This window comes from Mobula hypostoma, chromosome 14 (assembly GCF_963921235.1).
Source record: "Mobula hypostoma chromosome 14, sMobHyp1.1, whole genome shotgun sequence".
In the NCBI taxonomy this organism is placed as follows: Eukaryota; Metazoa; Chordata; class Chondrichthyes; order Myliobatiformes; family Myliobatidae; genus Mobula; species Mobula hypostoma.
The window spans coordinates 42,404,270-42,421,488 of NC_086110.1; the positions used below are offsets into that span (position 1 = coordinate 42,404,270).

Consider the following 17,219-nt stretch of genomic DNA (forward strand, 5'->3'; position numbering starts at 1 on the left):
TTGAGTGTTTTTGTTGACCAAATCTCTTCAAACTCCTAAATGAAGCATAGTCACTGTCTTGCCTTCTTTATAGCTGCAATGATATATTGGGACCAGGTTAGATCCTCAGAGATCTTGACACCCAGGAACTTGGAATTGCTCACTCTCTCCCTTCTGATTCCTCTTTGAGGATTGGTATGTGTTCCTTTGTCTTACCCTTCTCGAAGTCCACAATCAGCTCTTTCGTCTTACTGACGTTCAGTGCAATGTTGTTGCTGCGACACCACTGCACTCGTTGGTATATCTTGCTCCTATATGCCCTCTTGTCTGCATGAGAGATTCTACCAACAAAGGTTTTATCATCAGCAAATTTATAGATGGTATGTGAGCCATACGTAGCCATACAATCATAGGTATAGAGAGAGATGAGCAGTGGGCTAAGCACTGCTTAGGTGCTTAGCCCACTTGAGGTGCACCAGTGTTGACCGTCAGCGAGGAGGAAATATTATCACCAATCTGCACAGATTGTGGTCTTCTGGTTAGGAAGTCAAGGATCCAATTGCAGAAGGAGATGCAGGTTCTGTAACTTCTCAATCAGGATTGTGGGATTGATGGTGTTATAGTCGGTGAACAGTAACCTGACCTAGGTGTTTATATTGTCCAGGTGGTCTAAGGCTGTGTGAAGAGCCATTGAGATTGCGTCTGCTCTTGATCTATTGTGGTGATAAGCAAACTGCAGTGGGTCCAGGCCCTTGCTGAGGCAGGAGTTCAGTCTAGTCATGACCAACCTCTCAAATCATTTCATCACTAGATGTGAGTGTCACTAAATGATAGTCATTAAGGTGGCTCACATTATTCTTCTTAGGCACTAGTATAACTGTTGTCTTTTGAAGCAAGTAGGAACTTCTGCCCGTAGCAGTGAGAGGTTGAAAATGTCTTTGAATAGTCTTGCCAGTTGGTTGGCACAAGTTTTCAGAGCCTTACCAGGTACTCTGTGGGGACCTTCCACCTTGCGAGGGTTCACCTCTTTAAAGACGGCCTAACATCGGCCTCTAAGACAGAGATCACAGGGTCATCAGGTGCAGCAGGGTTCTTCACAGCTTTAGTTATATTTTCCCTTTCAAAGCTGGCATAGAAGGTGTTGAGTTCATCTGGTAGTGAAGCATCGCTGCCATTCATGCTATTGGTTTTCGTTTGTAGGAATAATATCTTGCAAACCCTGCCAGAGTTGTCGTACATCCGATGTCGCCTCCAACCTCATTCGAATTTGTCTCTTTGCCCTTGAAATAACCCTCTGCAAGTCATACCTAGTTTTCTGGTCCAAACATAGGTCGCCAGCCTTGAATGCCACAGATCTAGCCTTCAGCAGATGACGTACCTCCTGGTTCATCAACGGCTTTTGGTTTGGGAATGTACAGCAAGTCTTTGTAGGCACACACTCATCCATACAGGTTTTAATGAAGTCGGTAACAACTGCAGCATACTCATCCAGATTTGAAGATGAATCCCTGAATACGGTCCAGACCACCGATTCAAAGTCATCCTGTAAGTACTCCTGTGCTTCCCTTGTCCATACCTTCTTGGTCCTTACTACTGGTGCTGCAGTCTTCAGTCTCTGTCTATACTCAAGGAGTAGAAGTACAGCCAGGTGATCAGACTTCCTGAAGTGAGGGCATGGAATAGCACAGTAGGCATTTTTAATGGTGGTGTAACAAAGGTCCAGTCTGTTGTTTCCTCTGGTATTGTAAGTGATCTGTTGATGGTAAAGAGTCTATCTTATTGTGATAGGGGACCATTCAATTATCTTGAAACAGTGCTGTAGAAGCTGTCCATGAGCCTGGTGGTACATACTTTCATACTTTTGTACTTCAAGTCTGATGAACAGGGGGAGAAGAGAGAATGTCTGGGGTCAGTAGGGCCTTTATGTTGACTGCTTTACTGAAGCAGCAAGGTGTAGACAGAATGTACAGCATTTCCTTGATGTTCTGAGCTTTGTCCACAACTCAGCACATCCTTATGATCAAATGTTCAGAGCAGTTCAAAAGGTCAAAGTAAATTTATTATCAAAGTACATATATGCCACCACATACAACCCTGAGATTCATTTTCTTATGGGCATACTCATTAAATCTATAGAATAATAAGCATAGCATAATCAATGAAAGATTGCACCAACTTGGGCATTCAAGCAGTGTGCAAAAAACAACAAACCTCAAATGCAAAAAGAAAGTAATAAAAATAAATAAATAAATGGACGACTATTGAGAAGATAGATGAAATGCCCTTGAAAATGAGTCCATTGGTTGTGGGAATATTTCAAAGGTGGGCAAGTGAAGTTGAGTGATGTTATTCCCTTTGGTTCAAGAGCCTGGTGGTTGAGGGGTAGTAAATGTTCTTGAACATAGTAGTGTGGGTCCTGGTGCGTCTGTCCCTTTACAGCGAAAAGAGAGCATGTCAAGGTGATGGAGTCCCTGATGATGGATGCTGCATTCCTGTGATAGTGTTTCATATAGATGTGCTCAATGGTGGGAGGGCTTTATCCGTGATGGATTGGGCCATATCCACTAGTTTTTGTTGGATTTTTCATGGAAGGGCATTGATGTTTCCATAACAGGCTGTGATACAGCCAGTTGATATACTGTCCAGTAGATACCTATAGAAGTTTGCCAAAGTTTTAGATGTCATGCTGAATCTCCACAAACTCCTAAGGAAGCAGAGATGCTGCCATGCTTCCTTGTAATTGCACTTAAGTGCTGGGCCCAGGACAGGTCCTCCGAAATAATAACACCAAGGACTTTAAAATTGCTGACCCTGTCTGCCTCTGGTCCTCCAATGAGGACTAGCTCATAGACCTCTGGTTTCCTTCTCCTGAAGTCAATAATCAGCTCCTTGGTCTTGTTGCCATTGAGTAAGAGGTTCAATCACAAACAAGAAAAAAAATCTGGAGGTGCTGGAAATCCAAGCGATGCACACAAAATGCCGGAGGAACTCAGCAGGTCTGCTGAGTTCCTCCAGCAATCTGTGTGTATTGTTTGAGTAAAAGATCGTTATTATGGCACCACTCAACCATATTTTCAGTCTCCCTCCTGTATGTGGTTCCTCACCACCTTTGATTCGGCCTACGATAGTGGTGTTGTCAGCAAACTTGAATATGGCTTTGGAGGTGTGCTTAGCCACACAGTCATAAGTGTAAAGTAAGTAGAACAGGGGACTAAGCACACAGACTTGTGGTGCTGATGGAGATCGTGGATGGGATGTTGTCAATCTGAACTGAGAGGGGTCTGCAAGTGAGGAAATCAATGACCCAATTGGACAAGGTGGTATTGAGGCTAAAGTATAGGAGTTTATTGATTAGTTTTGAGGGATGGTGGTATTGAATGCTGAGCTGAAGTTGATAAAGAGCATTTTGATGTGTGCATCTTTACTGTCCAGGTGTTCCAGGGTTGAGTAAAGAGCCAGTGAGATGGCATCTGCTGGGAATGTTGCTCTGGTAGGCAAATAAGTTGCTTCTCAGGCAGGAGTCGATATGTTTTGTCACTATGCTCTTAAAGCATTTCATTACTGTGGATGTAAGCAGTACTGGACATCTACGTTTCTCTTGGGCACTGATATAATTGAAGCCTACTGGAAGCAGGTGGGTACCTCAGACTGCTGAAGCAAGAGATTCCATGCTGAGCTACTATGCATCCAGATAGGATGTTTTCTATGGTGCACTGACTAAAAAAAAAAATTGGTGTGTCAAAGGGAACATGCCAAACAGTTTTAGTCTTCTGAAAAAATATGAGTACCTGTGAGCTTTCTTGGATGATTTGAACCAGCACAGGCTATTGGTGATGTTTATTCCTCGGAACTTGAAGCTTCAACTTTCTTGATCTCAGCACCATTCATGTGCAGTAACTGTTTCCTGAAGTAAATGACCAATCCTTTTTCTTTGCTGACATTGAGGGAAATGTTTTTATCAAGACACCATGTCACTAGGCTCTCTATCTCCTTCCTGTACTGCAGTTCCTCATTATTTGAGATATGGCCCACAATGGTGGTGTCATCTGTGAGCTTGTAGAAGGAATTAGAGCAGAATCTGTCACAGAGCAGTCACAGTCAAGTTCAAATCTGGAGTTTTGAACTGAGGGTCTTGTATATGCAGATCAGAGGAATGTTTCTAAGTTATTTTCGCATTCAGCGTCACATTTGGAGATAGTTAATTAAGCAACCTAGCCAATCAGAGATGAAGCTGAAAATCAATGCACAGATAAAATGTGATGATGGTCTAGATCAGGGGCTCCCAATCTTTTACATGCCCTGGACCAAATACATTAGGCAAAGGATCCATGGACCCAGGTTGGGAACCCCTGATCTAGATGGTCCAGGTATTAATTCTGTAAGATCCCTTAATTTGACTCCACTGTGCTAATCTTTGTTTTTATTTGATGTATTTCAGATCCTAGAGGATTTTGAAGTTGGTAGATGCTGGATGATAACTAGATGATGTCCGAACACGATTTGACAGACGTGGTTCAAATTGCTGTTGAGGATTTGACACAAGATCAAACAGGTAGGTGCAGTGTTACAGCAGGAATGATTGGACAAACAAGTAATTTTGGAAGAGTGTTTACATTTTTATTCCTTTTGAGATATGAGAACTGCTAGCAAGGCAAAATTTATTGCCCATCCAAAATTGTGTTTGAAAAGGTGTTTGAATTGTTGCAATCTCTTTAGTGAAAAATGGAATTTCCAGGATTTAGACCCAGCGAGGATGAAGGAGCAGTGATATATTTCCAGATCAGGATTTTGAGTGATTTACTGAGGGAACTGTAGGTAGTAATATTTTCACCTACCTGCTGTTCTTGTTCTTGGTGGTTGAGTTTGCAGATTTGAACCTTCTCATGAGCTGTTCAGGTGAGTAACTGCAATACATTGGTAGATGGTAGATACTTCAGCCCCCATGCTCTTTGATAGAGTGAATTAATGTTTAGGATGGTTAGTGAGTTGCCAATCAAAAAGATGCTTTATCCTGGGAGGTGTGATCCTCTGTGGAATTGTTGATGTTGCATACATCCTGGGAAATAGAGTATTCCTGACTTGTGCCTCGTAACAGGTCTTGTGCAATCGTTGCAAGATCCCCAGCCTCTGATCTACTTTTTTAATTGCAATCTTTATGTGGTTGGTCCACTTGAATGGCTTATTCCTCTCAACCCCATTCTCCTTGCCTTCTCCCTATAACCTCTGAAGTCATGACTAATCAATAACATATCAAACTCCTTTAAATATACCCTATACTGGCCTCATATTGTGGCTCTAGCTAAAGAAATTCCTCTTTATCTCTGTTCTAAAGGGACGTCCTTGTATTCTCAGACTGCCCTCTGGTCCTAGACTGCTCCACTACTGGAAACGTCCCTTCTATGTCCACTCTGTCTAGGCCTTTCAATATTCTATAGGCTTCAATGAAATCTCACATTCTTCTAAGCTCCAGTGAGTATAAACCCAGAGCATTCAAATGCTCCTCATATGCCAAACCCTTTCATTCCTGTGATTGTTCTCATGAACCTTTTCTGGGTCCTCTCCAATATCAGCATTTTTTAGATAAGGGGCCTAAAATTGCTCACAATATTCCAAGTGCTGTCTGATCGATGCCTTATAAAGCCTCAGCATTACAGCCTTGCTTTTATATTCTTGTCCTTTGAAAATGAATGCTAGCATTGTATTTGCTTTCTATAGTAAAGTGCATGACTGTACACTTCCCTACACTCTGTCTGCCACTTTGCCCACTCTCTTAATCTGTCCAGATTCTTCTGCAGACTACCTACCCCTCTACCTATCTTTGTTACGTCCGTAAATCCAACAATCCTGAGGAGACTGAGGTCCTTTAACATCTGTCGGATGATGCTGAGGATATTCTAAGAGTCTGTGGTGGCTAGTGCTATCATGTTTGCTGTTGTGTGCTGGGGCAGCAGGCTGAGAGTAGCAGACACCAAGAGAATCAACAAACTCATTCGTAAGGCCAGTGATGTTGTGGGGATGGAACTGGACTCTCTGATGGTGATGTCTGAAGAGAAGATGCTGTCCAAGTTGCATGCCGTCTTGGACAATGTCTCCCATCCACTACATAATGTACTGGTTGGGCACAGGGGTACATTCAGCCAGAGACTCATTCCACTGAGATGCAACACTGAGCGTCATAGGAAGTCATTCCCGCTTGTGGCTATCAAACTGTATAACTCCTCCCTTGGAGGGTCAGACACCATGAGTCAACAGGCTGGTCCTGGACTTATTTCCATCTGGCATAATTTACATATTATTATTTCATTATTTATGGTTTTATATTGCTATATTTATACTCTATTCTTGGTGCAACTGTAACAAAATCCAATTTCCCTCGGGATCAATAAAGTATGTCTATCAATCTATCTATCTATCTAATTCTGTCATCTAAATCATTGACATATAACGTGAAAAAAAGCCGTCCTAATACCAATCCATGTGGAACACTACTAGTCGTCAGCAGCCAACCAGATAAATTCCCAATTATTTCCATTTTTTGCTTCCTGGAAGTCAGCCAATCTTCTATCCATGCTAACAAGAGCATGTTTGTAATTGGATAACTACACCGAGAAGCCTCTTTTAGGGATGCCTACCCTGAAGAAGTTTAAATCTTCCCTTCAATGGGAATTCAGAGAAATCTCTTTCTTTCTTTTTAAATCTTTTTATTGAGTAAGTATACAAAAAAGGTAAGCCATATAAACATTAATACAATGTTAAAGTATAATAAAATTCCAAAAGGTAACAATACCAAAAAGAAAATACTACAAACAATGTAATTTAAGCATAAGAAACCAAGATAAGAGAAATCTCTCTCACTGCTCTCCCTCTGTGATCTCTGTGGCCCTCCCGTCCTGCCGAAGGGTCTCAGCCTGAAACGCCGACTGTACTCTTTTCCATAGATGCTGCCTGGCCTGCTGAGTTCCTCCAGCATTTTGTGTGTGTCGCTTCTATCCATGCTAGTATATTTCCTACAATACCATGGACTTTTATCTTATTTAGCAGCCTCGTGTGATACCTTGTCAAAGACCTTCTGAAAATCCAAGTAAGCAGCATCCACTTTATCTATCCTTCCTGTTATTCCCTCAAAGAATTCCACCAGATTTAACAGGTAAGATTTCTACTTGAGGAAACCATGCTGACTTTGGAGGCACGTGTTAAAATTAGCCAAGTACCCCAAAACCTCATCCTTAATAATGGATGCCAATATCTTCCCAACCACTGAAGTCGGGCTAACTGGGCTCTAATTTCCTTCCCCCCCCCCCGTTATTTTAAAAGAATAGTGAGACATTTGCAATTTTCCACTTGTACATAACCATTTCAGAATCTAATGATTCTTGAAAGATCACTGCTAATGCTTCCACAATCTCTTCAGCTACCTCTTTCAGAACCATGAGGTGTAGTCCATCTGGTCCAGGTGTCTTACCTATTTTCAAATCTTTCAGTTTCCCAGGTACCTTCCTCTTAATAATGATACTGCACTCATTTTTACCCCTGACATGCTTGAATTTCTAGTATTCTGCTGGTATCTTTCATAGTGAAGACTGATGCAGAATATTTATTAAGTTCATTCACCATTTCTTAGTCCCCATCACTATCAGCTTCATTTTCCAGTGGCCTGATATCCACTCTTGGCTCTTTAATTCTTTATATATCTGAAAAAAAGTTCTGTTTTTCTATTATTGACTAGTTTACCTTCAGATTTCACCTTTTTTTTCTCTTTCAAGGCTTTTGCAGTTGCCTTCTGTTGATATCTAAAAGCTTCCCAGTCCTCTAATTTTCCATTAATTTTTGCCATATTATATGCCCTCCCTTTTGCTTTTATACGGTCTGACTTTCTTTCTCATTCATGTTTGCCTCATTCTCCCTTTGGAATACTTTATCTCTGGAATGAACCAATCCTGTGTCTTCTGAATTACTCTCAGAAACACTAGCCATTGCTGCTCTGCCATCATCCCTGCTGGTGTCCCTTTCAAGTCAACTTTGATGGGTCTCGGCCTGAAACGTCGACTGCGCCTCTTCCTATAGATGCTGCTTGGCCTGCTGCGTTCACCAGCAACTTTGATGTATGTTACATAATTGATTTACTTGTTTATTTATTATGTTTTGTTTTATTTATTATTTTTTTCTCTCTCTGCTAGTTTATGTATTACACTGAACTGCTGCTGCTAAGTTAACAAATTTCATGTCACATGCCAGTGATAATAAACCTGATTCTGATTCTCAAAATGCAGGGTGTATTCTATCATATTATGATCACAGCCTCCCAAGGATTCCTTTACCGTAAAGTCCCTTATCAAATCTAGTTCATTACACAACATCTAATATAGGATTGCCTTTCCCCTAATGGGGTCAACCATAAGCTGCTCAATAAAGCCGTTCTACAAATTCCCTTTCTTGTGACAGAGCACCAACTATCTGCATATCCCAATCCACCTGCATATTAAAATCCCCCATGATGGTCATAACATTGGCCATTTTACATGCATTTTTTAATCTCCCTTTGTAATTTGTACCCCACATCCTGGCTACTGTTCAGGGGTCTGTATATAACTCACACCAAGTCTTTTTTTCCCCTTGCAGTTTCTTAACTCTACCCACAAGGATTCTACATCACCTGATCCTAAAATCACTTCTTTATAAAGATATGATTTTTTTTATCAACAGAGACATGCCACCCTCTCTATCCACCTTCCTCTCTTTTTGATACAATGTGTATATGTATCCTTTGGATGTTAAGCTCCCAACTGTGATCTTCTTTCAGCCACAACTCAGTGATGCCCACAATGTCATACTGCCAATCTCTAACTGTGGTACAAGATCACCTACTTGTGTCAGAAGTAGTTAAGATGCTGTTTTGTTGGAGATGGTTATTCATCAACAGTTCCTTGAAAGAAAGTTAAGATGGTGCTGTTGACTGTTCGGCTTCGGAACTAGGTTAGGAAACTCACTACACAATGCTTAATTAATTGAAGCTTGAACTTTATTGTCTTTGCACAAACAACCATGTGACAATGTTGATCCCAGGCTAACAACGTGGAACGTGAATTCTACTGTTCCTTTTGTACCAATACTCACTCAGTCCACTTTTCCAATTTATAATACCAAAATAGGGGATTTCCATTGGCCAGATGATCAATCCTTTCTTCTCCCAGCCCCTGGCATGGCGGTTCTTCCTTGTGGTGGTTGGTCTCTTGACAGAGTTATTGCTGATTGCACAATCAAAGTGTCGACTTTTGTATTCATTCGTTATCAATTTAAATGTAGTGTTCCAGTGTCATTGGATATACATCTCCTGGTCAATTCTTGACACCTTTTTATTGGCTCTGATTCAGGGCTACAACCCACATTGTTCTTTGATTTCTGCCCCTCTCCCATCCCGCCCCCCGCCTTATGTATTTGTTCCTTTCAACTGCGCAACTGGTCCAGACTAGTCAAACTAGGCGATCCAGACACTGAGCCTAACAAGATTACAGATTGCTTCTCCGGTATGTCTGGCACTTTATATAATAAATAACTATTCATCTGAGAATGGTCTCAGGTTTAGCAGGTCGTTACCTGAAGCTCTTTGTGTCCACATTCAATTGCTCTGATTAGATTATCCTAGAGCAAGAATCAGTTCATAGACCACTAGATGGGGGAGGGAGTGGGAAGGGGACTGCAAAGACGGTCTCACAAAATGGGTGTTTCTATCCCATTGTCCTTGACCCGTTCGAGTCTGGTATTTCCTTCCATTTTTCAAATATGCCCTGACCAACAGCACTACCGAGTGCGTGCGGCAACTCTGTGGTAGTTAAAAAAAGATAAGAAAACCGACTAAAACATCACTAAAAATACCTTTTCTGAGGTAATTTCTGTTAAGTTGTCACTGCAAGCTATGAAGGGGCGAGCAATGATGAAGCAAGTTCAGGGGATGATGGTGTGTTGTAGAATCGTTGCAGATGGAGTTACGATGCCCATATGATTGACCCAGGTGTGAGATTGGGTTGCTCTGGGCACTGAAAGGAGAAGTTGGGGCCCGGACAGAGGAGATTCAGTGTCTCTGTGAAACTCCACTGGTTTCCTTGGCTGTGTAAGTCTAGGGAATATACACTCCGGTCCTGTTATACCCATGACATTGAGTTGGCTCTCCCACCCCAAACTCCGGGTTGTATGGATGCTGTGTAATTTACAACTCAGTGCCAAGAAATAACAGACAGTACACTGCATACGATGAAAGGAATTATATTTATGAATCTTAACTAAAGGGTTAATAAAGACGAGAAAGAAACAAAAGAAAAAGGGCCCATTATAATTAAACAGTCAAATATGCACAAGTTGGAGCTTAACTCTTCCAAAAGTCACACATATTCACTGATGCTCAGTAGACCCCGGCACCTTGCTCCATCGAATTACGGTCCCCCACTGGGTCGAATCCTATGACCGATTCTCTCCAGCGTATTCTTTCTTCACCTCCCGCCGAACAAAAAACAAATCCAAGATCAACCTTGGTGTCCCTCACTAAAACTATCAGTTTCACCAGCCTGATTGGATGACAGCACCCTCATCTTCAACAATAACCCAAACAAGCTGAAAGCAGAACAGACTGCTCTTACAGAACTGCTAAAATGAAATACCTACAGCATAGCAGTAAAAATCTTAACCGGGGTGTTACACGTACAACTGGCCTGGGTGTGAGGTTGGATCGCTCTGGGCACTGAGCTGATTTGAAGAGCTTGGGAGTGCCTTTGAGCTGGGTGGCAAAATCTGGGTCTGGAGTGAGTCACTGGGTGATGTCTAGGCTGCGAACCTTTCGCTGCAGCCAGGTCCTAGTGTGAGGTACGATTTGCTTTTTAGACAAATTAAACACTGGCCTAGATTGAAGGGGAGAGCCAATTTCACTCGCTCTCTATGATGTTCACTCTGCTCTCAAGGGACTTTTGCTGTCTGATGTTTGGTCAATTTAAACACCAGCCCAGATAGACTGTCAGTGTCCGGGATGAGAGCTGATTTCGCCCGTTCTCTGCGATGGTCACTCCTCTCTCCATGGTGCTAAGGCTATAAAGATCCGTGCCCGCTAAAACGATGAGATGATAAGTGAGGCTTTGGGCTTAATCTGGGGTCTTGGATCTAAAGACTCAATTTTGGTTCTGAATGTTGTTGTTTGCTTTAATTGTATTTTTGTTTAAATTTGTATTTTGTCTTAACTCTTGCGCATTGAATGTTGGTCTTTTTCTTTTTTTTAATTGGTCTCTTTCAGGTTTCTGGCTTTGTGGCTCCCTGTGAGCAAGTAAATCTCAAGGTTGTATAATCTATACAGTCTTTGATGATACATGTACTTTTTATTGAATCTTGAAAGTTACTTGCCACTTCTTTGCCCTTGTCAGAATATTACCTAGGTTTTGTTGCTTATGGACATGGGCTGCTTCATTTGCTTTGGGATTGTAATGCCAACTAAACATTGTGTAATCAATCATTTCCATCCCTAAAATGGAAGGAGAGAATTTTTCACATTGTCAGTTATATGCTAGTGTCATCACTACCCAGGGAGAGCTTGGCTTGAGGCACAACTATACCTGGAGCTCAGGTCTTCATGACGCAAGCTGTAAGTTGTCTGTCCCATAGTCTTCACTGCTCTCAGCTGATTCCAGATATCATCTGAAGTGAAATAAATTGGTTTTGGTGGGGAGCTCAGGAAATGAATCATCTATCCAGCATTTTTAAGCTGAAAATTGTTGTGAATGCTGTAGCCTTTTCTTTTAATGCTCACATGCTAGTTCTGTTGTAATTGAAAATCCGCCCATAGGTGGATGTAGTCGAACTGCAGAGCTTTGTTGTAATAATCAGTTTTGAGCTGCAGCTTTGCTAGGTAGGTAGCTGATTATTTTAATGAACTATATACTCACTGCTACTCCTGAACCAGGTTTGATACCAATAGTGGAGTGAGGAATATACCGAACAGTGTAATAGTGGTTGTGTACATTCTACTGCTTCTACTGTTAGATCACACCTCCTTATGGATGCTTAGTTTTGAGCTGTGAGATCCTTCTGTCCCATTTATCACTTTCATCGTGTCAGGTAAGTTCTTATTTGCCAGGGCTGCTGTACTTTCTGGGGTCAGAGGAGCAGGGAAAAAGAGACAAGTCAATGAAAGAAGAGGGCAAGGGAGTGTTGGCCTCTGGATAAGGGATGAGGGCTTAGATGGAATTTGAAAAAGAATTCTTTCAACCCCAGGGTGGTTTGATGTGCATGAGCTGCTGGTGTATGCAGTTAGCTAGTTTAGAAGTTTAGAAGTACCTAGACAGCTCTTAAATCATCAAAGCATTTATCAGTTGAGTGCTGGTAATTAGTTTTTGTACTTGATAGTCAATATAGAAATGTTTCTATGCTGTGAAAAGCTGATTCCATGACTAAGCTTTCCATGTGGGGTCTAAAGGTCACTGCTGCATTAAATCTGTGGCAAATTTTTATATAAATTAATAAAAACAATTAATTTTATGTAATTTCCAAAGATTTAACATCATAATTTATGAAATCACTGGGTAAAGATAGTTGGACATCCTTTGGTAATGTTATCTGTAATTTTGAACATGTTTATCAAACTTAATCTATTTCAGATGTTTTGGAGAATCATCAGCCTGAAGATGGAGCTGTACAACCAGCTATTAAACGCCCACGTGTAGAAATTACAAATGGGCAGCCTATCCAAGATGCCACAATAAAGGTATCCTTATGTTAACACAGGACTGTAAAATCTTTTTGAATTATTGTTCAAAAATATGAATCTGTGGATGTCCCTGGAATTTTCTTAATTTTGAAACAGGTACAAAATAGCTTTTTGATTCATCTCTATGTGTATGTTTCTTCAGAATTTAAATAAAAATAACCTAATAAGTTATTCACCTTTTTTTTTTGGAGTAGAGAAGGCAGTGCATTTTTGATTTTTAGCTAACAGATCCTTTTAGCATATTATTGTTACCCTTTTCTCCCTATCCAGAAACACTCATTCAATCCACAAATGCAGTGATATCATAGATTAAATATTACCCATGGGTTAGCAGTCACAAGTGAATAGTTTGGTTGTGATTTTCTGTGTAAAAGTGGAGTCTTGTCAAAAAGGATCATTGACTTTTAATTGGTTTTACTTTGGCTAATTTCTGTAACTAAGCCCTATTACCATGCCTGGCTGTATTTTAAGTGACATAACTTTTCTTGTAATCATATTTATTAATATATCAATGTCCTTTAATTTGTTAAAGTAATATACTAATTTACTTGCACATCTGTAGATTTGTTTCCTCAGTCTTAAGCCTAAATTATTTGCATCCCAGTTGTCTGAAAATGTGAATTGTTTATGAAAGAACTGGGAGTATTGTATATAGCAAGACCAATGGTTTCTGTTTAATCTGTTCACATTCTGGATGGGTAAAGTATCAGAAAAATGACAAAGAACTAGAGCGAATTAGAAAAAGAAAGCAAAGGGTGGGTGTTTGAAATAAATTTACAGTTTTTAGAAGTGAGACACCACAGTTTCATTTGTTCATTTTGTGGGTTGAGTTGTTTTGCGAGAATATTAATCTCATTATTAGTTCACAAAATGTCCCTTTCCTGAGGGCTTTGTATCTCAATTATGTAACTTGTACTTTCCCTGCAAACTCTGAATGTATATTATTTTGATTGTAACATTGGTTGAATAAAGGTGCCGTGTTAAATATGATTCCACTAGATGGCGACTTTGCTCCTATTCCAGACTAGTTTTGCAACTATCAGTTTTAAAAAGTAGATTTCTTTCCTTCCTGAATATACTATCTTCTGTCATATTCTATGAAAAGTAATTGCAAATTACTATTATTTTTACTGTCATTAAAACATCTAATGGGGTGTAACTTTTAAAAGAAAATTTAAAAACCTGACGGTTTTGCATTCTATGTTGCAAGTAGGTTAAATAGTTTGCAACATTTATGATCATCAGCAAATATTTATCTTTTAATTATTTTACTGGAATATTTGGGAAAATGTTATTAGACTCTTAATTCTGTATTGTGCATTTAATGTAGCTGAGTAATGAAGAATTTTCATAAGTATAATAGCATGTTTTAATTTTGAGAAATGAGATTTTCTCATGTTTTATTCTCATCAGTTTTGTCCTGGTTTGTGAATAACTGTACCATTTTGAACATTTTAGGGACTTTAATGTTTGCTTCCTATTTTTGGCTCAAAGTTAAGAATGTTGAGATACCTTTTAAAGTAGCAAAATACCTCAAGGCATTTTATGGGAATATCAATAAATACAATTTGACACTAAATAACAGAAGGGAATATTAGGGTAAATGAAGATGTAGTGTTTAAAGAAGAAAGGAAATAGAGGGCTATAGAAGTTTAGGGAAGGTATATTAGAACTGAGCACTTTAGCAATTAGAAGAACAACAGTTATTGGTGAAGCCAGAAAATGAAAGAAACCGAGAACTAGGGAAGCACAGATACCTAAGAAGCTGCAATTGAAGCAGAAAAAAACACAGAATCAGAATTAAGTTTAATATCACTGGCATATGTTGTGAAATGTGTTGTTTTGTTGCAGTAGTACGTTGCAATATGTAATAAAAAAGGCTATGAATTTCAGTGTATATACGCACTCATACACTCACACACACACACACACACACACACACACACACACACACACGTACAATTAAATATATACTGCAAACGGAGAGCAACTATTAAATATATTTATTGTATATTTATCTATATATATTCATGTAATGTACGTGGGATCATTGTCCATTCAGAAATCCTATGGTAATGGGGAAGAAGCTGTTCCTAAAATGTTGAGTGTGTGTCTTTCTACTCCTGTACCTCCTAGAAGTATCTCCTTCAATGAGAAGATGGAGTGTCCTGGGCGATGGGGTCCTTAGCGTCAGATGCCGCCTTTTTGAGGCGTCGCCTTTTGAAGATGCCCTGGGCTGAATAGCCTAATTCTGTTCCTATGTCTCATGGCCTTATGGCTAGTGCCATGATGGAGCTGGCTGAGTTTGCAATTTTTTGCAGCTTTATCTGATCCTGTGCAGTGCTCCTCCATACCAGACAGTGATACAACTAGTTAGGATGCTTTCCACAGTACATCTGTAGAAATTTGTGAGAGTCTTTGGTGACATACCAAGTCTCCTCAAACTCCTAATGAAATATAACCTTCTTTGTAATTGCATCAATACATTGGGTCCAGAATAGATCTTCAGAGACGTTGACACCCAGAAACTTGAATCTGCTCATTCTTTACACTAGCTGAACCCTCAGTAAGGACTGCTGTATGTGATCTCTCAACTTTTCTTTCATGAAGTCCACAGCAATTCCTTGGTGTTACTGACAAGGTTGTTGTCGTGACACCACTCAACTAGCTGATCTGTCTCACTCCTGTACGCCTCGTTAACATCCGATATTCTGCAAACAATAGTTAATGTCATTGGCAAATTTATTGATGGTGTTTGAGCCTTGCCTAGCCACACAGTTGTGGGTGTAGAGAGAGTAGAGTAGTGGGCTAAGCTCGCATCCTTGAGGCGCACCAGTGTTGATTGTCAGTGAGGAGGAGATGCTATTTCCAATCTGCACTGACTGTGGCCTCCCGATGAGGAGGTAGGAAATTCAGTCGGTCAGGTAGCATCTGTGGAGAGAAGACGTTGGACAGACTTACTTTGTTCATTCTGGAACGTGGGAAGTTGAGGGGCAACCTTATGGAAGCAAATAAAATTATGAGAGACATAGATGGGGTAGATTGTCAGAGTCTTTGTAATGGCAAATACTTGGGTGTAGGTTTAATTTGCAAGGGAGCAGGTTTAAAATAGATTTACTGGGTAGTTTTTTTTCACAGAGTGGTAGGTGCCAAGGGAAGTCTTGGAAGCAGATACAAGGGTGGCATGGTAGTTTAGTGGTTAGTACAATGTTTTATAGTTCCAGCAACCAGGGTTCAATTCCTGTCACTGCCTGTAAGGAACTTGTACGTTCTGCCCATGGCTGTGTGGGTTTCCTCTGGGTGCTCAGGTTTCCTCATACATTCCAAAGACATGACGGTTGGTAGTTTAATTGATCATTGTAAATTGTCCCATGATTAGGCTAGGATTAAATCGGGGTTACTGGGCGGGGCGGCGCGGCGCGGCTTGAAGAGCCTGAAGGACCTACTCCACGCTGTATGTCAATAAATAAAATATCAAAATAAGCATTTTGCTGGTCGTGTGAGCAGATAGAGAATGGAGGGATATAGACCATTAGTCCTGATGCAGTGTTTCAACCTGAAACATATACTTACTTTCTCTCCCACAGATGCTGCTTAACCTGCTGAGTTTCTGTAGCAGATTGTTTATTATTCTACTATATTACCTAAGTTAACACTGGTCTGCACCCTTTCATAGACACTCCATCTCTCCCTATACAACTGTCTGTTATATAATTTGCTTGTTTTCTCTGATGAAAGGCTACTGATCTGAAATGTTCACTCATTTATAGTTTTCTTATTCTTTCATAGCAGATTGTAATGTTTAAGCCGGGATAGATCAGTTAACACACAAATGTTTTGAACCAAACATGCAAGTTAGGACATGCTCCTTAGAGTTTCAAATATGATCGTATCAGAATGACTGAGGGAGACTAAGTTTTACATAGTCCAGAATCTCCATCTAAATATATGGCCTAAAGCACAATTTGCAGTCAAATTTGGACAGTTGACACCAAGTGGGATCTGATTGATACCTGTGGTTAATTGAAATTGACTGGTCAAAGTAAACATTTTGCCAAAATTTGTCCACATAAACAAAATGAGCTGCTTTGCAATTATTTTAAGTGAGCATGTAATTTGGACCAAGGAAATATTCACTTTTGCTAATATGCTTAATTATATATATAATGATTTTTTTAAAAAATACAAAAATAAATTGTTGTAATATGCAATCTTCTTGTTTTTCTAACAAAAGCACTTCTTGATTTTTTTTTCCCTTTTTCTGTTTTTACAGTCCATTCTCTTTGACTTTAATCAGGCCATTTGTTTCCGTCTTGATAGTATTGAAGCCAAAATTCAGGCGGTTGAAGCAACTTGTAAAGCTATTGAAGAAAAGATAGATTTGGCTCTTAATAAACATAATACCCCGATCCAGGTCCCGATGGTGGCAGGGTCACCTCTGGGGGCAACACAGACATGGAACAAAGTACGCAGGTAAGCTGCATGCAGTAGAAGTAAG

At 40.1% G+C, this 17,219-nt stretch overlaps 1 protein-coding gene across 9 annotated transcripts in view; it reads left to right on the forward strand.

Annotated features, from left to right (window-relative positions):
• The window catches only part of banp (BTG3 associated nuclear protein), a 177,383-nt gene that overhangs the window by 18,965 nt on the left and 141,199 nt on the right, over positions 1-17,219 (forward strand). For 7 of the 9 annotated variants that reach the window (XM_063067009.1, XM_063067013.1, XM_063067015.1 and 4 more), the window contains 3 exons: positions 4,418-4,531; positions 12,612-12,718; positions 16,995-17,194. In XM_063067009.1, coding sequence (XP_062923079.1) covers positions 4,462-4,531; positions 12,612-12,718; positions 16,995-17,194 — 377 coding nt within the window. In that variant the 5' untranslated portion in view covers positions 4,418-4,461. Of the gene's footprint in view, positions 1-1,309; positions 1,525-4,417; positions 4,532-12,611; positions 12,719-16,994; positions 17,195-17,219 lie in introns of those variants that run through there. The other 2 variants (XM_063067010.1, XM_063067018.1) reach the window with 2 other exon arrangements.